General features: G+C 49.0%; 2 protein-coding genes across 4 annotated transcripts in view; both read right to left on the bottom strand.

Annotated features, from left to right (window-relative positions):
• Window positions 1–5,986, bottom strand: part of SH2D5 (SH2 domain containing 5) — a 7,770-nt gene extending 1,784 nt beyond the window's left edge. Inside the window, exons 1-8 of the mRNA XM_015648093.3 lie at window positions 4,007–5,986; window positions 2,796–3,020; window positions 2,548–2,628; window positions 2,363–2,437; window positions 1,813–1,956; window positions 1,517–1,726; window positions 296–458; window positions 105–207 (exon numbers count right to left, since the gene is read on the bottom strand). Coding sequence (XP_015503579.1) covers window positions 105–207; window positions 296–458; window positions 1,517–1,726; window positions 1,813–1,956; window positions 2,363–2,437; window positions 2,548–2,628; window positions 2,796–2,879 — 860 coding nt within the window. The 5' untranslated portion in view covers window positions 2,880–3,020; window positions 4,007–5,986. The remainder of the gene's footprint in view (window positions 1–104; window positions 208–295; window positions 459–1,516; window positions 1,727–1,812; window positions 1,957–2,362; window positions 2,438–2,547; window positions 2,629–2,795; window positions 3,021–4,006) is intronic.
• A 104-nt stretch (window positions 5,987–6,090) lies between these two features.
• HP1BP3 (heterochromatin protein 1 binding protein 3) lies at window positions 6,091–23,068 on the bottom strand. Of its 3 annotated transcripts, none has more exons than XM_015648084.3 (13): window positions 22,726–23,068; window positions 17,728–17,925; window positions 17,214–17,316; window positions 15,845–15,995; window positions 15,324–15,483; window positions 14,242–14,385; window positions 13,326–13,406; window positions 12,242–12,396; window positions 11,431–11,521; window positions 10,613–10,772; window positions 8,541–8,652; window positions 7,954–8,088; window positions 6,091–7,225 (listed from the first exon to the last, which is right to left on the bottom strand). In XM_015648084.3, exons 2-13 carry the CDS (start codon window positions 17,821–17,823, stop codon window positions 6,940–6,942), a joined length of 1,674 nt encoding a protein of 557 aa, XP_015503570.1. In that variant the 5' UTR covers window positions 17,824–17,925; window positions 22,726–23,068; the 3' UTR covers window positions 6,091–6,939. The 3 variants fall into 3 exon arrangements, with proteins under 3 accessions (XP_015503570.1, XP_015503569.1, XP_033375142.1); XM_015648083.3 differs by lacking the exon at window positions 22,726–23,068 and adding an exon at window positions 19,948–21,406; XM_033519251.1 differs by lacking the exons at window positions 6,091–7,225; window positions 7,954–8,088; window positions 8,541–8,652; window positions 22,726–23,068 and adding an exon at window positions 19,948–22,676 and having other exon boundaries at window positions 10,754–10,864.
• Between the last annotated feature and the right edge of the window lie 1,087 nt (window positions 23,069–24,155).

Genomic DNA, 24,155 nt, shown 5'->3' with positions numbered 1-24,155 from the left:
ACACACACACACACACACAGTGCTCACACACACACAGACAGACACACACACACACAGTGCTCACACACACACTCACACTCACTCACACACACTCACACTCTCACCTGGCGATGCCAGCGAAGGACCACACGCTCTCGGCGAGGATGCTCTCGTTTTCAGGCAGGAAGGCCAAACTCCTCGTCCCTTTGCTTTCCCCTCCTGCCGCCGCTGCAGGAGCCCGTTATTCCCCTCTTCGCTCCCAAACACCCGTGGGGTGCTGTGTATCCCCGTGCCTCAGTTTCCCCCCGGCACTCACCGGCGTCGCGGGGCTGCTGGTGGAGCTGTCCCTCGGCCCCGCAGTCCCGGTAGGCTCCCGAGCGCAGCACTTTGCTCCGGATGGCTTTCTTGCGCACCAGCACCGGGGAGCAGTAGGGATTCCCCGGGCGCCAGGCTCTGCCCTCCGCCTCCTGCCGCCGCTCCTGGGGGATGGACAGGCTGTGAGAGTGCCCGGGGGGGCTCTGCCTATGGGGAATGTCACAACACCACCAGAAAAATGCTGTCCAAAAGATGAGACACCAGAAAAGCTATGCAAAACACCGTGCCAGGAAAAAAAAAGTAGTGCAAAACACCTTGGAGAAAATGCAGTGCAGAACATGGTGTGCAGAAGAAATGCCATGCAGAACACCGTGGAAAAATGCCATGCAAAAAATCACCGTGCTGTGCAAAAACACAGTGCAAAAAGAGCTGTGAAAAATGTTAAAATATCAAAATGAAAACCAGTAAAAATGCTCAGCAAGGAATGCCACGCAGAAAGAGCCATGAAAGCCACCGTGCAAAAAGTGCCATGAGAAAAAGTTATAAGAAATAATGCTGTGTAAAAAAAGTTATACAAAAACATATCATGGAAAGAGAGTGCTGTGAAAAAACACCAAGGAAGAAATGCACTCCTGTAAAACCTCCTGTAAAATCAGTGTGTAAATAATAACGGTGCAAATTGGCCAATGCCAAACGCCAGGCAGGAAAGGCCCTCAAGGAAGGGCCCTGCAAAGTGTGAGCCTCAAAATACCCTGCAAGAAAAAGTGCAAAACTCTGCACACACACCCCCGTGCAAAGAAACCTCCACAAGGAGGAAATGCAGGGAAAACACCACACAAGACACCGGTGATGTGTGATGTGACAACATGCTGCTCAAATGCAAGAAAAGGCTGCACAAGAGCTGCCTAGGAACACGCTGCACAAAACCCCCTCTGCTAAAAGCACCATACACAGAGTGCTGAGAAAGAAACGGGGCTGTTCTGCAGGGCCAGGAGCTGGGCTTTGGTGAACCTCGTGGGTCCTTTCCAGCTCAGAATATTCTGTGAAGGCTCTGCAGAGGAAAAGCCACACGAGCCCTGTGCACAACGGGCTGTGCCAGAGCACTCGTGCCAAGTGCCCAGTGAGGAGACATCGTGTGAGAACCGCAGGTGTGAGGAGAACACCGTGCACACAGACGAGCAAAGGAGCAGCAGCCTGGGGAGGGCAGGGCAGGGGCACCTACCCCGGTGCCCAGCGGGCCGAGGCCGCCGGGCGCGGGCAGGCGGCGGAAGGACACGAGGGCGTTGACATTTCGTGACACCTCCTCGGGGTTGAGGGGCTCCCGCAGCACCCCCGGCCCCGGGAGCTCCCCCTCGGCCGCCTGCTCCTCGGGGTGCGCCAGGAGGTAGCAGAGCTGGAAGGAGCGGCAGAGGAGGAGGTGCAGGGTCTGGACCTGGGGGAGGCAAAATGCAAATATTAAAAATAATAATAATAATAATAATGGTGTTTTGGGGACCTGGAGGGGGATTGGGTCACCACCTCTCCCGGGAGCCCCACGAAGAGGTGGCAGAAGAGGGTGCTGGGGGGGCTGTGGGGGTTGCGGGCCACGAAGGCAAACTGGCGGTCCGGGAGCCTCCAGGTGCTGTACAGGATCCGGCGCACCGCGTGTGCCATGAGCAGCGTCTGCAGGATGGGGAGGGGGTCAGGGGCACCCAGCACCCCGGGGCCCCACAGCGGGACCCCTGTTTGCACACACAAAACAGCTTCTCAAGAGAAAAGCAGTGCTCAGAGAAGTACAGCTTCCCCAGGCTGCTTTCCAGCCACACTGACACCTCCCCAGCATTCCTGACCCCGCTCCCTAGCACCCATCACCTGCCAACCCCAGCAACCCCAACTCCTCAGACCCCGACCCTCCTCCCCAGCACCCCTGACCCCTCCCAGCATCCCTGACTCTTGTCCCCAGCACTGCTAATCCTCCTTCCCAGCACCCCTGACCCTCCCAACACCCCTGCAACACCCGACTTCCCTACTCAGCCCCCCTGAGCCCAAACAACCTGTCCCTACCCCCCTGACCCCCTCAGCCCCCTACCTCCCCATCAGCACTGTACACCTTCAGGCCCTGCAGGCTGAACCTCAGCACCACCAGCCTCCTCCTGGGACAGTCCTGTCAGGGTAAAAATGCCATTGGGGGACTGGGCTGTGCCTCCTGTGGGTGCCCCGGTTATTTGGGGTCCCCTGTGTTTCCCAGCAAGGGGAGCAGTGGTAGATTCTGACCTTCAGCGCCCACAGCTGCTCCTCCAACTGCCCCGCTCGCTGCTGCAGGTCCAGCTCCTCCACTATGAAGGATCCCACGTACTGGGGGGAGCAAGAACCCCACCTGTGTGTCAGCAACAACCCCCACCATGCCCCCCCAAGGGCAGCAGGCCCACGCTGAGATGATGGTTTAGGGAGTCATCAGGATGCAATGACACCCAAATCTCATCTCGGGGTGTCACACACACCCCCTGCCATGGGTAAATCACCTCTGCTGGCTTGGTGACAGACCGGACTCGCTGCTGGGGGGCTGCAGGGTCCTGTCCCCGCCCATTGCCCGACTTCTTCTTCATGGCAGCGAGGTTTGGGGGTGAAGGCTGGATCAGGATGGGGTTAAGCAACTCCGATGTCACATCTGAGTTAACCGGAGCCCTCCAGGGTGGTAGTGCTGGAGCAAGCACGGGGAACCTGGCTCCGGCCCCCGGTCACTGTCCCTGCGAGGAGGGAAGGGACAGACACAACCTGCTTCCCCTGAGCGCTGTTTGCAGCGCGCTGAGCCCTGGGGAGCTGCTGCGGTGTCTGCACGGAGCTCCCCAAGTCCTGACGCCAATGCAGATGTCCCCAGGTCCCAGCCCCAGTAAAATATTCCCAACACAAGGGTTGCAGCATCCTGACCACATGGGTGATGTGAGGGTCCCCATCTGCTCCTGAGCTCCAGTCCCATGTCCCCACTCCAAGCAGCGTGCACAGTCCCCCACATCCTGATCCCGACGGTGATGGATGCAGTGCTCACATTCCATCCCCAAATGAAACCCAAGCAATCCCTGCATGCCGAACACAAACCCTGGAGCCCAAGTGAGGTGCATGCAGTCCCACAGCCCGAACTCCAGCAAGGTTTTGGGGACCCCCCCCCCCACATCCTCCCCCTCCCATCCTCCATCCCACTTCCTGCCCGCCACAGCACCGAGACCCCTGGGGCTCTCCAAGGGTGATCCCACAACACCAGCGACGAGGGCAGCAGATTTTGGGGTGCTTTTTGGTCTAGAGCAGCCACAGAGGAGTGCGCCGGACCCTTCTTCAGCCACCCAAAGGGGGCTCGTGCTGCGCACCTCGCGTCACAGAGACCCCGCCGCAGCCGCCGGGCTGCGAACGCCTGAAAAGGGGGAGGGGGTCCGGCTGCCCCAGGCACATCTTAATGGTGGTGGGGAGGGGTCCCTGCGGTGCTGCCTCCCCGCCACAAGCGCGGGTTGTTCCCTCTCGTTCCCGGCACAATTTGGGGGGTCTCCCCCCTCCCCCAGCCAATCCGCGGACAGGCAGCCCCCAAGCCCCGCCCCCCTTTTCCCACGCTTAATCTTTCAATGGACCCCCCCCAGCCCACCGGCCACTCTGGGGGTCCCCAAGGGAGGGATGCGGACCCCCCAGATTTAGGTGATGTGTGACACCGGGCACCCAGCATCCCCCGGGACCCCCCCCGGCTCACGGGCAGCTCTCGCTCGGATGTCTCCAGAGAAACGCAGGTGAAAAATTCCCGCTGCTCCGTCTCTCGGCCTCCGCCGGTTGTTTTCCCTTCGCCGGTGGCTCCTCCGGCAGCTCCAGCCGCGGCGCAGGGATGCTCGAGCCGTGGGTGTCAGGCCCTCGCAGCCAGCCAGGCCGCGGCGAGCCCGAGCCCAGGGAGCCCACGGAGCCCACGGAGCCCACGGCGGGCACGGGGCAGGCAGCAAACTCCCATTTCCTGCCTCCGATCTGCCCGCGATGAATCACCGCAATTTTCCTCCTCGGTTCTCTCCGTTTCTTGGAAGCGCCGGCGAGCAGGAACGCTCGCTCGGGATTTTGGAAAACGCGGCGGTAACTGATTTTCTCTGCGTCTTTTTCCGTCTCCTCCGGCGTGCCCAGCGGAGCAGCGATTTCTAACCCTGACACGTACACACGTGGCTGCTCGCTCGCCACCCCCTGCCCTGATGCTCAGACCCTTTTCACCCCAATTTCTACATTCCCTTTGGAGTTTTGCCCGCTGCTGCCTGCTTTTGTTTGGAAAAAAAATTAAGAGAGGTGGCTCTGGCCTCACTGCAGAGCAACCCCATAACCCAGAGGCTCCCCACACACTCCGGGCCTGCCCAAGGAAGCTGCCCCCAGTCCCAGGGATGAGCTTGGCTCCTGGAGTGGGAAAGCAGCAGTCTGGGGAGGAGATGGGATCTGAACCCTGGCACTGCATCCAGAAATCCCTGCCTCGTGCCCCAGCAATCCCAAGGGTGTCAGGAAAAGGGTTTGACCAGCAGCACCAGCTGCTTCAAGACCCCGTGAGCTGCAATGGCAGAGCCACCCGATCATCAATAATGGAGGAACCTTATAAAAAAAGGAAAAAATAGGACAGATGGGGCTGAAGAAACAACATAACGGAGCCCAGTCTGGCCAGGAAGCGGAGACTGGGGAAGAGTGAGTGGCTGAGCCGGCACAAACCCCGCAGAACGTGTTTGCTCTGCTGGCAATGAACATTTTCCCATTCAATCCCAGTTACTGCTCCTGGTAAGAGAGAATCACTCCTTTGGATTTAATACCAACAACCCTGTGACTTTTTTTTGACTCATTGTGCAGAAATCACTTAATTCAAACCACAGCCATAGTCTGGTGATGACCAAGGTTTTGGCACAACTCTTAATTCAAGGTGCTCCTGCTTGGATGTGAGAGATCTGTGTCATCCAGAGCAGTGTTTTAACAAATACCCAGAAAGATTGTTGGTGTGGAAATGCCATTGGGAAGAAGGAGGTTGAAAAATACCCAGCACCTGAGTGAAGACACCTTGTCCCCATAAATATACTAGCACTGAGAAGCTTCTCTGATTCATCTCACCACAGTGCCAACAAACCCCATGGCTTCGGTACAAGCAGCCCCAGGAACAAGCCATTAACTAATGTTTCTAATTGCTTTACATCCCCGTGGATCATTCTTTGATCAGAGCTTTCACTCTGTTTCCCATCAGCTGTGATTTTTAACCTGCTGTTTGTACCCTTCTTACAGGGTTGGGAACAATTTAGGCCATTTCTGTAGGAATTTTTTAACTCCCAGTTATAGAGGTAGCACACAGCAGCTGAAAAGAATAAATTCAATGAAGCTTTTTTCTCCCTTTCTGTGTAATTCCCCTCCTCCCAGCTCTTTGCAGCAGCACGTTGGAGACTGTCAGGTCCCATTGGCATCGCTGCCCTGGGCATGGCAGAGCAGGGACGTGGTGAGACGTGCTCTGAAGGCAGGGGCTGCTCTGTTGAGCAGGGCTGGGGGAGTTTTCAGCTGGGTTTTTTTGTCCTCACTGATCACTGACAAGGGGAGAAGAGGACCAACAAGAGGTTCCAACAGAGCTTTCTTTCTCACTCACCTTTGTCTCCAGAGAAATCAGGGAAGAAAAAGGTCAGGAGCTGGTCCAGCTACAGAGCTTGGCAGTGGCTCAGGCTAAATCACGCTGGCTTTGAACAAAGATCTGCCTCTGCTGCAATCTGTGGTGACTGTATTCCCTCCTCTCTACCTTTCCAGAAGAAGCTGGGGCAAGGAGAGAATGAACTCAGAAGGCAGGCCTGGAATCTAGTTTCATTTTATTTTAGCAAACCGCATGTTCTTCACTTATTAACATCTCTACATTAGCAATTGTATAGCTCTCCAACTTCTCTTTAAAAAAGGGTAAACAAGAGGTGACAAACCCAGGCTTTTCATCTCTTAAAAACATTTGAAAGTTGGATTCAAGAAGACTTTAATATATTTTGGTTTTAAGGTAACAAATGTGGTGTGGAAACACTAATTCAAATCACCCGCCTAACCGAGAGCTGCCCCTTTTGGAGCCCCTCTGGCACCAGAGCCCCAGGAGGCAGCGAGGATCTGCCTCAGCAGCCACCCTTGGGCCTGTGGCTGAGGAAAGCAGCACCTGGGGGCTCAGTGCAAGTGCTGTATGTACACGGCTCCCTCGTGGAAGCGCCAAGGACCTCGGCATGCAGGGATCTAGGGAGGACTCCTCTGCCACCGCACCTTCTCATTAAAGAATCACATTCCCCCAATCATCCTGTTCCTGCTGTCTAAAGATATAAAGGTCTTCTTTGAAGAATTGTTTTAAAAGCCAACCCTCCCCCCCAAAACCCACATGGAACACCATAAATGTACAGATTAGAGACGTCCTAGAAAAGTCCTAAAATTATTGCAGAAAGTAAAGATGACTCGTTCCAGGGGAGGGGCAGGCACGAGGCACAGCATCGAGATCTAACGAATGCTTGGGTTGGTTTGATTTAGTTTTCAGCTTTTCCCCATCATTCAAGAAAAAAAAAAATTAAAAAATTAAAGAAGTGTTTAAGCATCAGAACTAAAATACAAATGCACGTTGACTTATAAAACAAGATTGTGGATTTGACCATGGGATTCCCTGACACTGGAAACATTTTACTTTTTTGCCCGGAGAGATTTCCTCATGGTGGATTTGCCCTTGGCAGAGGGTTTCACTTCCTTCCTCCCACTGGCTGCTGGTTTCTTGGAAGAGCTGCCACTGGAGGCTTTCTTGATGGCTGGGGCTGCCGGTTTGGCTTTCTTAGCAGGGGTTTTGACCTTGGGAGGGGGCTTTGCTTTGTCCCGGCGGGCAGCGGGGGTTTTCCTTGGCTTGGGTTTGGACTCTCTTCGCTTCATCGGAGGGGCCCTGCTCCGGGATTTGGGGGGTGGTCTCTTCTGCATCCTGTCAGGAAGAGACAGCACAGGAGCTCAGTGGAGGCACAAACAGTACCCAGAGCAGAGCTGCTGTCAGCAATTTGCATAAATGAAGCACATCTTGGCATCCCTGTCCTCTGCCGGCACATTACACGAGCTAAGTCCCAGAGAGAAAGAGCTCCTCTGGTAGCTCTGCACTGAGCAGTTCCCATCCCCACAGAGCTGCCAGTGAGGCTTCCAACCCCTTTGTTAGGAAAATAAACATATAAATAATGACAGTGAATCAGTCTGCTGTCAGAACAATTAAGAGCCCTAAGCACTCTCTCCTGTCTAAGTGGGATTTTATTACCTAACAAACAACACTCATATTAAGTCCAAATTCTGAGTGAGGCAGGTCTCATATCTGGCTACAGAGCTGCAAACAATTACTGTAGGGAAGAACTTTTTTAAGGAAACAATAAATACAAAAAGTTCTATGTGAAACATCACACTTGCTAAAGCAGGAGACTAAAGGCAACACGAAGAATAAACACAGGCTCTCTCTCATCTGCAGGAGAAAAGAGGAAGGCTTCAAGTTATGGGATGGGAGAGGTCAGTACCTCTGGAATAAGGAATAATTAGAAACTTCTGCCAACACCTGTGAGCAACAGCCCTGTGGATAAGTGACCACACCACGAGACACACCTGAGCACTCTACAGCTGTGACAGACACTTATTTCATCCAGAGGAGCCCACTCATCTCCCATGCTGCCATACCTCTTCTTTGGTGGTGGCTCTTCCTCCTCAGACTCTTCCTCTTCAGATTCTTCCTCCTCCTCAGATTCCTCTTCTTCCTCATCAGATTCCTCAGAATCCTCATCCTGCTGCTTCTCTGGATAGAGCACATCTGGGCTACAAGAGGGGTCTGGTCAGAGTGCAATTTGCTTCTAAGGATACAACTCCAGGGTAGGCAAGCCCTGGGTAACCCTGGCTCCCCTCTGGCACTGCAGCTTTCCCCTAAGGTTACAGCTTTAGCCTAATCCAGAAATGCCCCCAGGAATTCTGTGATTGCTGCTGTCCCAAACCAAGGTTATTTAGTCTCTGCAATGGCAGAAACACAACAGCCTGGGACTGCGTCAGCCCTAAGCTGTCTCTTCTCCATTTCTATCCCTTGTTGCTCCTTCCCTGCAAACCCAGGGAGAGAAACAATAGAATATCCAGAGCATGGGTGACAACATGGCAGTTCACCAGGGATTAAACCCTCCACAACCTCCCTGTAAATAGGAGGTTGGCTCATGAACTTCAGCTCTGCTACCTGAGCTGTGCAGAACTCCTGAACATCATTTTACAGACACGCTCTTTACCTGGGATAATAAGGGAAGCAAAGCTGAAAGGTTCCACTGAAGCCCTTCCCAGAAATTTGCTCCATCCAGCCATTCTTCTCACATTTCTGCAGGGTTCTCTTCAGTAGATGCACTGTAAAAGAGAAATCAGAGAAAGGGTGTGTTACTATCTTTATCCTCTTGTCTGATCTCACTGCTCTCTGCTATGCCCTCTGAAATCAGTGCTGGTGTAAGGATGGGAAATCCTCTCAGTCAATTTTCAAGCAAGATACAAGATATTGCTCCTGAGCACTTGGCAAGAGTTTAAATTCTCCAGAGGAAGGAGTCAAGAACAGTGCATGTTTCTGACATCAGGATCATGGGATGCTCCTTCATAAATGATTCAAGAACACCATATAACTACCTCTGTCCAAATTTAACCCAGGTCTCAGACCTGTCCTCTACAGTGTGTTTTAAAACAAGCCTTTTACCCTGGTTTTGATTTCCTCATGTTCTAAATGTTGCACGTGCTCCATCCCTCCCCACACTGTGGTTTGCTTTTTGTTTTGTTTTTTAAAGGGTAAAATATTTCATCTAGAAATGCAACAGATGAACTTTTTATTCCAGTCTTTTATTCCAGCCTTTTATTCCAGCCATTCTATTGTATGGAATTTTTACTTTGTAAGAATTGTAACTCAAACTGTGCAAGTACAGGGGATCTTTGGCAAAAGGCTTGGGTTGTTTAGTCAGTTCAGAACCATTTTCAGGTTGAATTAGAGGGGCCATTTACATATTGAGCTTCCAGAGAAAAACAAGGTTCAATCTCAAGCATGTTCCAAGGTTTTTATAACCCCAAGGCTGGTTTTACTCTGGGTGTCAAAGGTCAATAACAGCACGTAAAGGATTTGACTCCAGTCAAGTCCAGTTCTGAGAGGAGGCATAAACTGGGGAGGAGAGCAGAGCTCTGGCTCTGCAGTGTGTGCCCGCCTGCTTTTCACATCTCACCAGATCTTCCTCCAGTTGCTCTCAGAACAAAGCAGAGATCATCAAAATTCCTTTTATGTAATGGAAGGAGAAAGAAAACAACAGATTGCAAGCTGAGATTTTCTTCTCAGCCTTGCAGGAGTGACAAGCACTGGAGGCTGGCTCAACACAGGCCCAAAGGACAAGGGACATTTCCAATGGTCCTGAACACAAACTGTGTGAGGGCTTAGGAAGCCTGGAAGCTCTTTTTCCTGCTCTGAGATTAAGAAGTCACACCCAACATCAATTTCTAATTGGCAGAAGGTCTCAGGGCAGCTACTTCAGCCCTGGAACCTGTGCTGTGTGTCAGTAACCCTGCACCAAACAGCTGTGCTGATGCTGTGCTCCAGATAAAGACTGGGATCAGCAATCTCCTCTGCTCACGAGGAATGGCACCAGCTAAGTGACACCACAGGAACAAACTGATCTATGTTTAGATTTGAGCAGAGACTGCTGTGAGCTCAGCCTGTCTCAACTGACCTTCAGCACCAGCCACTTGCACTGGGGCTCAGCCCAAATAACCCAAATATGCCATCAGAAGATCTGCCTGAAAGCCTCTGCTCAGGCAAAAGTCAAACCAGACATTAGTGTCACTCCTGGGAACAAAGATATGCCAAATCTCCCTTCCAAATAAAATACAAGTGGCTTTTCTCCTTATTTCTTGACTTTTTAAAAATCAGAAGAAGGGTCTCAAACAAATCAGTAAGAGGGGTGTTTGTGAATTTTTTAAAAAAGTTAAACAACACAAGTTCTCTTAATGAAACACAGTTAGGAACTGCATCGATGCCTTTCAAAGCAGAGAAGGATGAAATCAACTTGGTGATTTAAGAACAATCAAGTACTTAAATACTATTCCCCCTTCCTGGTTATACACAAGAGAATTGTGCATTCTGTCTCAGGAACTGGCCTTTGTCTGGCTTGAAAGGGACTGATGGGAATTCAAACCACAGTGCATCTCTGCAGCACAAAGAACTGAGCAGCTGCAGCTCCCTGCAAGCTCAACAGAGCAGCTTCGAGGTGCTGCACAGGCACATCTGCAGCTGCAGGACTCTCTCAGCATGCAGAATAGAAGCAATAGATCAGTACTTTACCCTGGAAGTTGGAGTTGGTCCCTGGGTAATTTTCCAGGATATACTTCTTCAGCGCTGTGGTGGAGCAGGTCTTCGGTTCGTTCATGGCCGCAATAGCAGACAGGATGGCATCTTCCATCAGAGTCCCACCCAGCAGGGGCTTCTCCCCTGATTTCTTCAGCTATTTTCCAAGGAGGAAGAGAAAAGCATCAAGACAAAATTCTCCCAAACCAGGTCAGGACAAGCTCCTCTGCACCAGGTGGGTCGGCGCTCCTGCATTAGCACAGATATGTTTAATATTAAAACACTGCACAGGGAACGCTGCTCTCCCAGCTGCAGGTGGGAAGACAGCCCTAGTCAGTCTAGGGGGCTTTATCAGCAACCCCTCACCCCAGCCCCCAAATACACTGCAAGGATGTGGCAGTCTAAGGGCCTAGGGGAGGAAAGAAAAGCAAAATAAATCACATCTTCCTCCATCCCATGGACCAAATGTACCCAAGGGACTTCTGTGGTACACACATGAGTAAAAGATGTCGCAGGCATCTGGGGTACCTGCTGCACTTCCAGTGAGGGATGGGAAGGAAAGCTTATCCCACCAGCTCCCTACTGTGCTGGTGAGTCAGAGCTGAGCAGTGTGTGCAGCACACTCAGCAAGGGAACAGGGCTCTGCTCCTGAAACGGAGACCAAGAGGAGAACAGGAGTTCTAGTGCTTCACAGCTGGACAAGAGCTGAGCATGCCAGGCTGCCAAGGAAAGGGCTGCCCTGTGAAACCAGGGGACAGGGCGCAGTAACTGACATCCAAGGCTTGTGGTCAACAAAGATGAACCCAGTCTCTGACCTGGAATGTCCCAGACGCTCCCTTCCCTGTGATCTGCTCTAACTGGCCCTTCTCTACAGCTCTCTGCAGGGCATTCTTCAGCAGCTGGGGTCTGAAACACAGGAGGAGAAAGCTTTACTGACACACACTGACAGCTCCAAAAACAGAGAAACAGCGCTTTGCAGCGTGTGAGCAGAGCAGCACTTAGAGTGTCTGCCTACATGCAGACACTTTAAATGGAGATGTGTCAGGGAGGCTCATTGCCCAGGCAGAACGTGGCACCACGCTGGGATCTGAGCGGTGGCACGGGCTCGGTGGCACGGCACTGCCGGCAGCTCCGGGCACGCGGCCCTGGCAAGGATCCACTTACCTTGAGCAGCACACTGGGACATGGTGGGCACTCAGTCAGCTCACAGGCAAACAAGGGGCTGACAAAACCCTGTTAGAGGTGATATGCAGGGTTTTCCTAGTTTTGCTTCCCAAGCCTCACTCCATACAGGTCAGCTAAAAGATTACTGTACATATGTGCTGGCTAAAGCAAGCACATCCAAGTGGGATGAAACTCCGAGGAGAGGCCTTCACATCCAGGCAGTAAAGGGATGTGAGTGTGGTTAAGGTGTGCAGAGCAGTGCTGCTGGTGGTGTCAGGAACAAGGATGGAATGTGGAGGGATGCAGGAAAAGGCACAGCTTTTCCTCAGGCTTTCCCACAGGCTCTGCAACTTGGAGCAGCACCTGGCTTAAACCAGATTGAATCACCGTGAAATGAGATAGAAGGAGAGGAAGGCCAAGTTTCCCCAGTCCTCGGCTTGCTAAAGCAACTCCAGCACTTACCTTACATCTACTTTGAGTTTGGGGTAATACTGAGACACGTATTTCTTGATCAGGCTGTAAGAAGCTTCCTTGGGCTCACACAGGCGGGTGAAGGCCAGCGGCAGGACATCCTCCAGCTTCACCTGCTGCTCTGTGCTCAGAGCCGAACTGCTTTTCTGAAACACACACATTTTTATGTGTCAGCAGGGCCTAAAACTCTGCATTTCTGAATCAGCAATGTACCTGTGGGATAAGTGCTCCTGACACTGCCTGCTGAGCTGCCTTGCTCACACTTCTTGTGGAGCCAGTGAGCCCTGTTTAAAAAGTGCCACTACAATTAGTTTCCTCCAGGGCCCTACACCAAGTGTGAGAACATTTCCTTCAGTTTTAGGGCTTTTGGTCTCCCAGGGAGGCAAGAGATGACCACCAAGGTGTTACCTGTCTAACTCCACCTGTCTAATCCCAAGGGATTGGCAATTCCAGATAACCATTTTGTAACTGCAACATTAGGAATGTGTTTCACACACTCAGCACAGCATGGAGTGGAGATCAGCAGTGCTGGAGCCACAACTAGCTGAGAAACTCCAAAAACCAACCCCTTCACATTAGTCCCCAACAACACCCAGCATCAGCAGCTTTCTTCCAGAAACCTTAGGATATTTTCTTCTTCCTCCCTCTGTCCTCATAGCTGATGGGAAAACATTGCCCTCAGTTCTAAAGACTGGAGTCTTCCCTTTATCCACCCAACAGATAAAACACACACAGCAGTAGCATAAATACCAACAGCTGAGAGTCACCTCTCTCTGCCCAGTAAAGACAGAGGAAGAGTTTCATGGTTATTCAGTATTCTGCCTCTGAACCAAAGCCTAGGGGGTTAATGTAAACATTTTAAAACTGAGATTGTGATAATTTGACTTGGGTTTAGTTCCTCATAGTAGTTTTCTGAGTCTGATACCAGTGGGATGGGTGTTTTAATTGCTGTACTTGGGGAGAAAAAGCACAGCAAGGAGGAGAACACTGGGTTGAGAGCATTGGGTAAGGTACATGTGCTCCTGTGCAGTACATTTCAGAGTGTTGTAGTGTTGTTTAAAATGATCCATCTTACCTTTCTGTCTCTGGCTTTTGGAACAGTTTTTCCTGCATTAGACACCACCACAAAGCTCCCAGAAGCTCCCTTTCCTTTAACCTGGTTCAAGAGAAAGTCCATTTCAGTCTTAACAGAGCAATTCACAACACTAACAACCTGAGACAGACTCACTGACACCAAGATGCAGATTTTCAATACAATCATCCTGCAGTGATGGGTTTTTATGGCAGTGGCCTGATTTGAACCCACTGAACCTTCAGTAAGACCAGAAACTGCAGCCAGGCATTGGGACATACTCTGCTGTCCTGACCAGAGATCCTGACAGATAACACAGAATAAATTACTGTGTTAAAACCCACACTGCTGCAGAGGTGACACTGCTGGACTCATGTGCTGCTGCAATGTTGTGTGACAACACCCAGAAATGGCCAGGAATTGCACAAAACCCAACGGTGCCAACTATGTGACTGACACAACAGTGCTGAAATCCTGCCAGTGCCCAGCAAAGCAGAGACACTGGATGATGAACCTCCACAAGGAAGAACATGTTCATTCCACAGACCTTCTAGTCAAGTTAAGAAATTCCTGTGCAGTTCCCAGAATCATGGAATGGTTTTGAATATAATGGATCTTAAAGACCACCCAGTTCTGTCCCTGCCATGGGCAAGGACACCTTCCACTGTCCCAGGCTGCTCCAAGCCCTGTCCAACCTGCCCTTGAACACTGCCAGGGATGAGGCAGCCACAGCTGCTCTGGACACCCTGTGCCAGGGCCTCCCCACCCTCACAGAGAAGGATCATTTTCCAATATCCCATCTAACCCTGTTCTCTGGAACTCTGAAGCCATTGCCCCTTGTCCTGTCACTCCAGGCCCTTGGAAACAGTCTCTCTTCAGCAATGCCACCCCAAGTGCTGCTCCACAAAGCAGCTCTTACCTGCCTAATGATTCCCCTCTCCAGCTCCCTTTTCAGTGCTTGCTTCAGGAGGTATCCCCTCCTCTCCAGCTCCAGGGAAGGGTATTTGTGGATGATGTATTTCCGTATTGCAACCACCGAGGCACCGCTCTTCTGAAAGCAGGCCTGAAACAGAAACAGAACACTAGAAACCACCTACACTGGAATTATCCTGAGAGGGGTGGAAAAGCAGAGATTGGACTGATGCACACAGGCCACCACAGGATGCCAGGGCTGGTCTTTTCCCCACTGTGAATCAAGTATAAGACGTGACTAACAAAATACTTAACTTCCCCCTTCTGAGTAGCTGAAGAGCAACACAAATAACACAGGAGCAGCACAGCAAGCACATATCTACCACTCCCCTGCTCTAAAGCACTCACACAGAATGGCCTAAAATACACCTTTTGGCAAGCTGCACAACTGATTCATTAACATTTTATTAATGCTAGACAGAGTAATCATTAAGTCAGAACAACCTGCCAATTCTTTTTTTTTAAGAAGATAGAGGATGGACATCAGTAAACCAGCAAAAACCTAAGGTGAAGTTCATCTTTTGAAGATGGATGGAAAGGCCTCCTCTGAAGTTAGCCTTGAGGGGAGAGCAGCAGCACAGCTACAACAGCAGAGATCTCCTCTTACAATCAGGAGGGATAAAGTAAACCAAGACCTCTTTGGAATGCAGGTTTACAGTATCTCAGTCTGCCCTGAGTTAGAGTAAGTTAATGCTAAAAGAATGAGTCCAGGTAAATGAAGTTAAATGTGGCTAGGAGGCACAGCAAACAAAATGATGACAGCAATCAACCATGGTTATGCCATCCTAGCTGTTCCTCATAATGTAATTAGGGAGGGAAACAAATTCTAAACAAAGAAATCATCTACACGGCCCCTCATCATCCTCATGGACTCACATGCCAGCTCCGTGGTGTTCCAGGCACAGGCACATCCATCCTACACACTCAGCTTCCTGCTAACACACAGCACTGTCACCTGCCCCTCAGCAAGCTGAAATCATGTGTTTTAGAACATAAATTGAATAAAAACCCCATTTGTGTCCTGCTTACCTTGATGGCCTCGGTTAAAATCGCATCCATTTTGGGCCGGGAGGTGGCTGCCATCTGAGTCTGCTTCTGTGCCCGAGCCAGCTGGCTGGCAGAGAGCGTGGCCCACGCAGGGATGGTCTTCTTCACCTTCTTCTCCTTCTCCTTAGACTGCTCCTTCTCACTTAGGGAAAATACAGAGCAACAGTAAGACAAGAGGCACTGAAGCCGACAAGACAGACAAGAAAAAAAACCAAACAAAACGAAGCCCAGACTATCTGACACTATTTAAATTAACATAATTTAAGGACTATTTTGATGTTTCTATTAGTAGAAAAAGAGGCCTTGTATCACTATTAAGCCTCATACCTGTTCAAGAACAGCAGCTCCACCTGATCAGTAGCTTCTTCCTTAGAAGTATCTTAAGGAGAAGCACCTTAAGGCATTCATTTTCCTTTTCTCTCCCACTATCTTTTCTCTCTTAGAGCCTGACTTCCTTCAGAATCCTCCTTAAAACCCCAAATTCCGTGCCAAGTAAGCCTTACTCCTTTTTGGTTTCTTCTGAGGACTTAGTTTCCTCCTTCCCTTCATTCTCAGGTTCCTTTGGCTGTTCTGCTTCATTGGATGCAGCAGGCAGGGCTTCAGGCTCTTGTTCCTCTTCAACAGAGGCAGATTCCTCAGAGGTGACTTCTGCATCTAGAAAATGTGAAAAAACAAAGTTACTGTCCAAAACCAAGCTTTTATTCTTTAAGAAGGTAGAGGGGAAAAAAAAAACAAACTTAAGAGCACACCCCACTAATTATTTCTCACCAATTTGTTTTCACTAACTTAACCGTGTTATTTAAAAGCAATTTAAAAGTGTAGAAAAGTTCTGGAAAGAGCTTCAATAAAGATGGAATCAGCCCTCAAATGCCAGAATAACTGCAAACAACATCATGCAACATTTTCACAATTAACCAGTTCCGAGTGTTCTCCTCTCAACTCCACAAGCTGCTGTTGCAGACAGGCCTGGGATTCTACGAAATAGCTTTGCTTATGACCCAGTTATTTTCAAACACAAAAGCACCTGAGGGATAATTACAATTCCATCACATTTTCCCAGACTTGGCAAAGCTTTAGGTGGCACGTGCATTGGCAGGAGCACTGGTACATCAGAAGGATCAAATCCAGTCAGAAATCAACTTACCAAGGAAATTAAAAATACATAAAAGTATATTTAGCTGAGAACAGGCCTGAGAAACTGGGCTGCCTGCTAGATAAAATGCATTTAAACTGAAATACCACACCCTCTGGATAAAGAACTGCCCACCAACACTGCTCTGTGCAGCTTAAGCATTTCTGATACATTCCTGTGCAGTTTTCCCACGGAGGCATTTAAAATACACAGTGAATTAAGAGTCAGTTTTGCAGGTAGTTTTTTCTATTTGTGACACCAAAAAGGACAAAATCAGTGAAATGACACATTCTGGGACACTGAGGCCAAGCTGCTAATACCAGCCACGTTAATATCAGGCAAGATTGCATGACACATTGTGGTAAAACATTTTTGCTCAGAAAAATAGCAAAAAAATTTGAATATTCTGTTTTTACCGTTCATTAACTCCACCTTTTGATCTCAAACCATCTTTCTGACACTACTGAAACTTCTTCATTTCTTTACCCTAAAGGAAGTGCAAACTTTAAAGGGACCACATTTAGCCATAAATATTTAGCCATGTCTGGCATGACACAAGATATAAAAGACAAAACAAGTGGGTTCAGACTGAAAACAGTGTCTGCAAAACACAAATCTTGGAGAAGCCTGTGAAAGGGAGCCAAACATTAGTAAGAGTTTCATCTTGTCTGTAGGGTTTTGCAGGAGTTTCAGAGCCAGCCCATGTGTGGATATGCATTAATCCCCTCCACTGACTGTACCTGCTTTGACCTCCTCCCCTTCGGCAGGTTTGCTTTTGGGAGGAGTTTCCCGGGAAGAAGCGTTCACCGAGCGACGGATTGGCATTGTGTCGTCTTCCACCTTCTACAAAAAACACATGAGAATCAGCACAGATGCTGCAAAGAATCTGGAAGTTTTGAAATGGGATAAAGTAAATTAAAGCAGCATAGGTAGAAATATTCTGGTTTGGATTTTTTAGGATGTTAAAAGACAGTAGCCCTCAAACCAGCTTCTTCAAAGCATTATAGGAGAGGATAGTTCCACATTTCATGGTTATAAAAGAAATTATTTCAATTCCAAATTAAATGAGATGAGCATTTGAGGATTTTGACAGACATATCGTCTCAGGGAAAGCAGGGAAGGGGAAGCAGAGTTTGTTGGACTCCCAGTGGAGTTTCCTAGAAGCAGGGGAGAAAGAGTACTGAGTAACCTTGAGCAGGACTGGAAGTCAAGGACTGATCCAAGGGCAAGCTTGGAGAAAGGGCCAGCCCCTACCTCACTTAACTTGTCCGTGTGGATCAGCTGAGCTCCCGTTAAGAGTGGAAGCGCCTTATGATGCACGGGTTCAGCTTCAGACAGATCAGTCGACATTTAAATTAATTTCTAGCCCCAAGTGCAGGTAACTGTGGAGCCCCAGGTTTTAACCCCAAGGACTTTTTCCTAATGGTTTTCACAGTGCAGTGAGGAGTCAACCTAAAGTACAGAAAAGATGGGGTGTGAAAATTAACAAAACAAAAACATGTAGGTCCACGTATCTATCAAATTAAAGATTAAAAAGAAAAGGATAAATGACTTACAGCTCATGACTAACACAACTGACAAGCAACACTTGCATTCAACAAAGGTGCTAAAACATGTATGCAAACTGGTGAGCTATGGGTGCAACAGAAAAGGGAAAGGTGCAAGCCAGACCTGCTCCTTTAGAAGATGGCTGAAAGGTAAAAAGGCTCTTTAAGTTAAGGGCAAACACTGATGAGAAGCAGGCATTTCACTGAGTGAGGGAACTGGTGACTTTGGGAAAAAGCAGGAGCTGGCACATGGAGCTAAGGAATTACACCATTACATCCCAGGGAGAAGATACAGGCATTGGGAACTCAAGCTATGCCCCCCCCAAACTAAACCCCATGCATTTTAAAGAAATTAAGAAATATTTTGACAAAAAAAAAAAAAGACAATCAGAAGAGCAGTCTCCATGCCTTCTACCAGAAAACAAGCTTGCCAAAGCTCTGCTCCAAACACATGCACTGTCATGGATAACAAATGGGTTAAGCTCAGTTTAACTCTCATCATGTCTCACACCCTACTACTATTGTGCTTTTAGAGCCTTTCTTACCTGCTGCCCATCTGCCTGCACTGGGCACTGCACTCCTAAGGAGAGGGGCTTCACTAATTCCATCACAAAACCAGGATTCATTGGCTCATTCACTTCCTCTCAGCATCCCCTTTAAAAACCTCAGAAGCAAAGCCTCACCTCCAGCAAACCACATCTGGACCTGTCCCAATTGCATCCGAAGATCAAGCTCCAGCTTGCCCTCCTCCATTTCTGACAGAGAAATGCCCTGCTTTCACCCACTCTGTGTGTCTCCTTTTGCTCACAAGGCAGGCACTTACCATAAACTTTCTGTTTCAAGAGGTATTTCTCCAGCCTGAACAGAGCAGCAGCAGCCCCAGCCCTGTTCCAAGCTCTCAGCACAGTTTCAGCACTGCTCTCCCCACTGCATGGGTAGGTGCTCTGTACCACACCAACACCACCTCCCCAAAAACACAGTCCTGTCCCCACTCAGCAGTGGGGATCCCTAACCAGCCAGAGGCACTTCTGACAACAACTCAACTCTGAACTGTCCTGCCTCAGCACCAGGGAAAGCAAAGCCCAACAGCACCGGCTGTTTTCTTCTGAGGCAAAACAGAAATATCAAACCACACTACATGCCAACAAAACAAAAAAATGAGATGAATGAAGCTTTCTTGTGAAATGTCAGGATGTGAAAATATACTAATTGCCAACCAGAATATACAGAATATAACACAGCACTTAAAAAAAAAAAATTGTCCTGTTTTAAGGGACCTTCCTTCCTCAAGTATGGAAAGTGAAAGGAAAAAAAAATGAGCATTTTCACCAGGCTTCAGCTCAGGATCCAGTGTTTTTTCTAGCAAGCAGAGTCTAAAACCCTTCAAGAAAATGCCAGAATTTTGAAGTGAGTCCAAAATAACCAACTACAGATTCCCCCTCAGGGAAATCAGCTGGGGGCAACAGAAGACACATTCTCTGTGATTAAACACACACACAAACCACACTGTGGCTGACATGGTCCTGGGCTTTAATTATTTTTTAACTGTGTGACCTGCATGACACATGCATGAAAACAGTACTCCAAACTTTGACTTAAAATTCCCTAAGTTTTTAAAACCCTTTTGTTCAGATCAGTGTATAAAGCACTGGAGTCTTTTTGCTCTCAAGAGTACAATTCCTTGTTCCTGTGCCCACAATACATGCAAACAAGTTGGTATCCAGAAGAAATTCAGGCTTGTTGGTTCCCTCTGCATTCCCAGGCATGTTTTACACAAACATCAAACAAATATTATGCCTTGAAAGGGGGTAGAGGCCACCGCCTGAAGATGCACGTTTCAAGGGTGATTTTAATGAACATTTAAATCTGATCAAATGTCAGAAAACTATAATCACATCAACAGTGAAAACAGCACCAGGATGCTAACCTTCACCAAAGGACAGAAAGTCACTCCAGAAACTCCAGCTCATAAGGACTCGAGGTAGGGTGAGCAGGCTGAAAACAAATATGCAATGGAAAAATGAGGGAGTATATCCAATCCTGGGCCAGGGGGGTGTCCCCTTACTGTCACACAACACCCACGGGTGATTGATGTCCTTAAATGTGACTGGGTACAAAGTACATGACACTGGCCTAGAAAGGAGGTCAAAAAGGGCTAAAAAAGGGTTTTATGCAATTGCAGGTTAGAAGGCAGGGCATCAAGCCCAACAGGGTGATCCAACAGGCGATGTAAGTAAGAACAGCTGTTTGTTATCAGAAAGCCTTAAAAAGCAAAGTAAAACTGGGTTTAAAAACCAGGCTATTGGTTGCTGATAATTATTTACTACTTTACAATGCACAAGAGTATTTAAATGTTCTGAAAACTGCAGAATAAAAGCACAGGAAATGTTAATAGTTCTGAAAATCCAAATCAAACATGCCCAAACTCATCACCTTCTAACTTGCAAGCTGCATAACTCTTTCAAGGCTTTGTCCCCTTGAAATCCCCAAAGCTGTTCCTAAAAACCTAGCCCAGGTAGCAGATATTTTGTCAAACCCTCATGGTCACAGTATATCACCCAGCACCACCTTGGATACAGATGTGTCTGTCAGGAGTTCTCGGTGCTGTCACTGCCCGCACACTGCCGTGTTCCAGCACTCCGGCTTTTCCAGCCCACGGAGCTGCCTGTGCTCTTGGCCAAGTCAGCCCAGGAGCACTTAGTCATTTAAACCAGCCTAAAGTCCTGCAGATTAATAAAATATGTTCTGAATAGAGAATACAAAGTTAGTTCCAACTTCTGATTCTTATTTGCCAGCCCACTTGGAAACTCCCTCGCATGCGGCTGAGCACAGCTGACACTCCCATCACTCTTGCTGCATTCAACAAACTCTGTCCCAGTCCTTAGGGCCACCGTTTCCCAGGTGTCCCAGCTGTCTGGCATTTCCCCCTGACTGAGCTCCAAGGTCTGCCTTTGCAGCTCTCCTGCAGTGGAGGCTCCTGGGGCTCTGTTCCAGGCTACCTGAGCTGTGAGCAGCTTGTTTCAATTAAGCAGGAGCAGTGGTCCAGCTCACCCATCCAAGGGCTCCCCACTTGCCAAGCAGTGCATTCCTGAGCCTGCCTGTGTTACAGCATCCATTTCCAGCCACTCCTTCCCTGCCTGGGGTTATGGGCAACAACAAATCCCATGTACTTTAGGGTTCAGGAGAGCACAGCAAAAATCCCTCACAGTTCCAGCATCCCAGGAATTCCTACACTCAGAGACCCAAAAGAGGGGTTTTTTAAGCCTAAAGATTTATTTTAATTTGAAAACACTTTCATTCAGCATTTAATTTGAGCCTCTGACTCCAAATGCCACGAATGCAACCCAACTTACACCTTGCCTGTCCCAGTTTCTACAGAGCATAAACCCTGCCCTTCTGTGCACACAGATGCTGCTTTCACTGAAAGAAAAAAAAAAAAAAAAGAGAGGAAAAAAAAAAAGGCACATTACTAGAGTGAGACTGATGCTCCCACCCAGGGCTGAGCTCAGCACTTGTCTGTTTACTATTCTCCACACAAAGAACACCAGCCCAACAGAAAACCACTACAGGCTTCTGATTCTTTCTCCATCAATCTCTGACCTGCACAGAAGGCAGAACAGATCGTTTCCATTGCCTGGATTATTTTCCATTCCAACACCCAGGAGTTTTTCCTCATGTCCCCAAACAGCCACAGTCAGCAAGCAACTTAAATTACACTACCATCGTACCTAAAACTCACAGAAACTTCAGCCAAGGGATTAATATGATGCAGAATTTCTGCCTGCATGGCTGTCTCAAAATAATCCATCTCCACACTGATGCTCAGGATCATGATGGTGACAAGCTCTGAGGAACAACAGTTTTTGGCTAGAATGGCCCTTGATCCAAATTCTCACACTCTGTCTATGCCACATGGCCACTGAGGGATGAAATCACCCCTTTAGAGTGCACAGGGTTCAGCTTTGAGCTTAAAAAACAAGGTCAGATCACTAAGTTAAAACAACTCCAAAATGAAAATCCTCTGCTGAAAGTTTTCATAGCCTTGGATAAAATACCTTAATTCAGGATCCAACTTCATGAATTTTGACAAACTGCTGACACCTGAATGAAAATTTAGGCTGCAAGTGTTACATACCAGGGTTTGAACCCTTTATAGGCCATCTCCTCCTTGCCTAGATAGATTAAACTTAAACATAAACCCTCCTCCCAAATACTACTTATTCATCTATCATTTATTATTCTACAGACTAAACTATACATGACAAAAGCCATTACTTCATTGCAGTCTGTAAGAAATCTACCCACACCTCCCATTATAGTCCATCAATGTAACACTTTTATTCCCTCACTGAAGTTTAAATCCTCAGAGGACCCCAGGTCACTTGTAACAAAATGCTGCCAAGAGATTTACATGTCACTTTCTGCTGAAAGGGAAAAAACACAGGAAAAGATATTCTGGAGACAAAAACAATTCAAAGAGCTTCTTCCTGATGAATGTGCATGATGAATTGAGAAAATCATTAATTAGCAAGCTCACACATATAAACAAGAGAAAGCTCCAAAAGCCACTTTTTTTTTTTTAAGGTATTTATATCAGGTTCTTCCCTCCAACAGGAATTATGAGGACTTTTTTTTCCTTTTTTCTCTACTCATTGCTGATTTCCAAGGATCTCCCACTTGATCCAGAATTTTTTTGAAGTCTCACCTGAGGAAGGTCTGTGCTCTCCTGCCCAGTCCATCAAACACTTCCACTCTTGAGCTGAACTCACCTCCCTCTCCTCTCACTGCTCTCATGGAGAAGGGACGCTGTTTACAAACACGAGCACTTCCGAACCTTTCCTGCCTCAATGGGAGCTGCTTGCCAAAGACTGCTGGCTAACTCTCTCTTGAAGATGCTAAAAATACTATTTATGGTCAAAGCAAACAAAAGTCACATGCTGGGAAATCAGAGTGCAACTCTTACTCAATAGTTAGATAAGAACTGGGAAGTGACACACTTGCTAACCCAGAAATAATTCAGCAGGGCTCCTACCAAGTGAGAAATACCACAGCTATAAACAAACTATCCAAACTATCAGTCTCTGCTACAGTGTATAGAGGAGCGACAGCAACACACCCACAATCCCACATTATCCACTTCCCTTCTGCAGCACAGGCCGGGCAGTTCCCCAGTGATTTGCAGACACTGGTTAATGGGAAAACAGTTAAAATACACTATTTGGGAATGTGGGAAGGATTCGCTCTGAACAGCGTTCCCGAGCTGTCCTCAGCTGCAGCAGGTAGGCTGCTGGGGCCCCGGGCCTGGCGAGAGCCACCCCAGAAGCTGCTCCTTCTCTCCTTAAATCTTTGCGATGTTTTACCCAAAAACACCCCACAGCCTAGAGCGGCAAGGATAACGATACAGGAACAGAAGCCAGTTCCAGACTGGAATTTAACAGCCTTCTCTATAGAGTCTGTGCTCCACAGAGGGGTGATTTACATCCCTTTAGCGGGCAGTGAGCACCTGGGCGCAGGAAGGCACCTGGAAGTGCCTGGAGCCTCACACGTAGGTCTGTATCCATCGCTATCAGCGACTCCGGGGGGATCAAGGATCTCTTTTAGGAATTGGAGCCACACCGCAGCCAGGCTGAGGTTACCCCCGAGTGGTGGCACTTCTCGGGCGTTGAGGAAGTGAGTTAGAGCAGGCAAAAACCCAAACAACAGCACAGCCAAGCAGCCGAAAGGCGGGAAGGCCGCGGCGGGAGCCAAGCTCTTCCTAAGTTTATAAATAGCGATTATTTATCGTGTCGCGGCCCTGTCAGCCCCTTCCGCCGCTGACCTTCCCCGGGGCTCGCCCTGTATCGGCGAGAGGCGTGTTTGAGGCGTGTTTGAGCCCCGCAGCTCCTTTGTGAGGGCCCGCGGGCCCGCACCCCGCCAGGCCCCGCCGGGCCCGGCGAACACCCGAGGCCCGGGGCCGCCTCCTCGGGCCTGTGCCGGGCTGAGCCCGCCGCGACATCGCGCCGTGCCCGCGCAGCGTGTCGCGACTCCCCGTCACGACACCCTCGCTCCCCCAGGCCTGTCAGGGCAGGGAGGGGAACGCGCTGAGGGCAGTTCCGGGGGGCCCTCCCCCGGCGGCGCCCCCGCGCCTCGAGCACA

This window comes from Parus major, chromosome 21 (genome assembly GCF_001522545.3).
Source record: "Parus major isolate Abel chromosome 21, Parus_major1.1, whole genome shotgun sequence".
Lineage (NCBI taxonomy): Eukaryota > Metazoa > Chordata > Aves > Passeriformes > Paridae > Parus > Parus major.
This window is presented reverse-complemented; position numbering and strand designations above follow the sequence as displayed.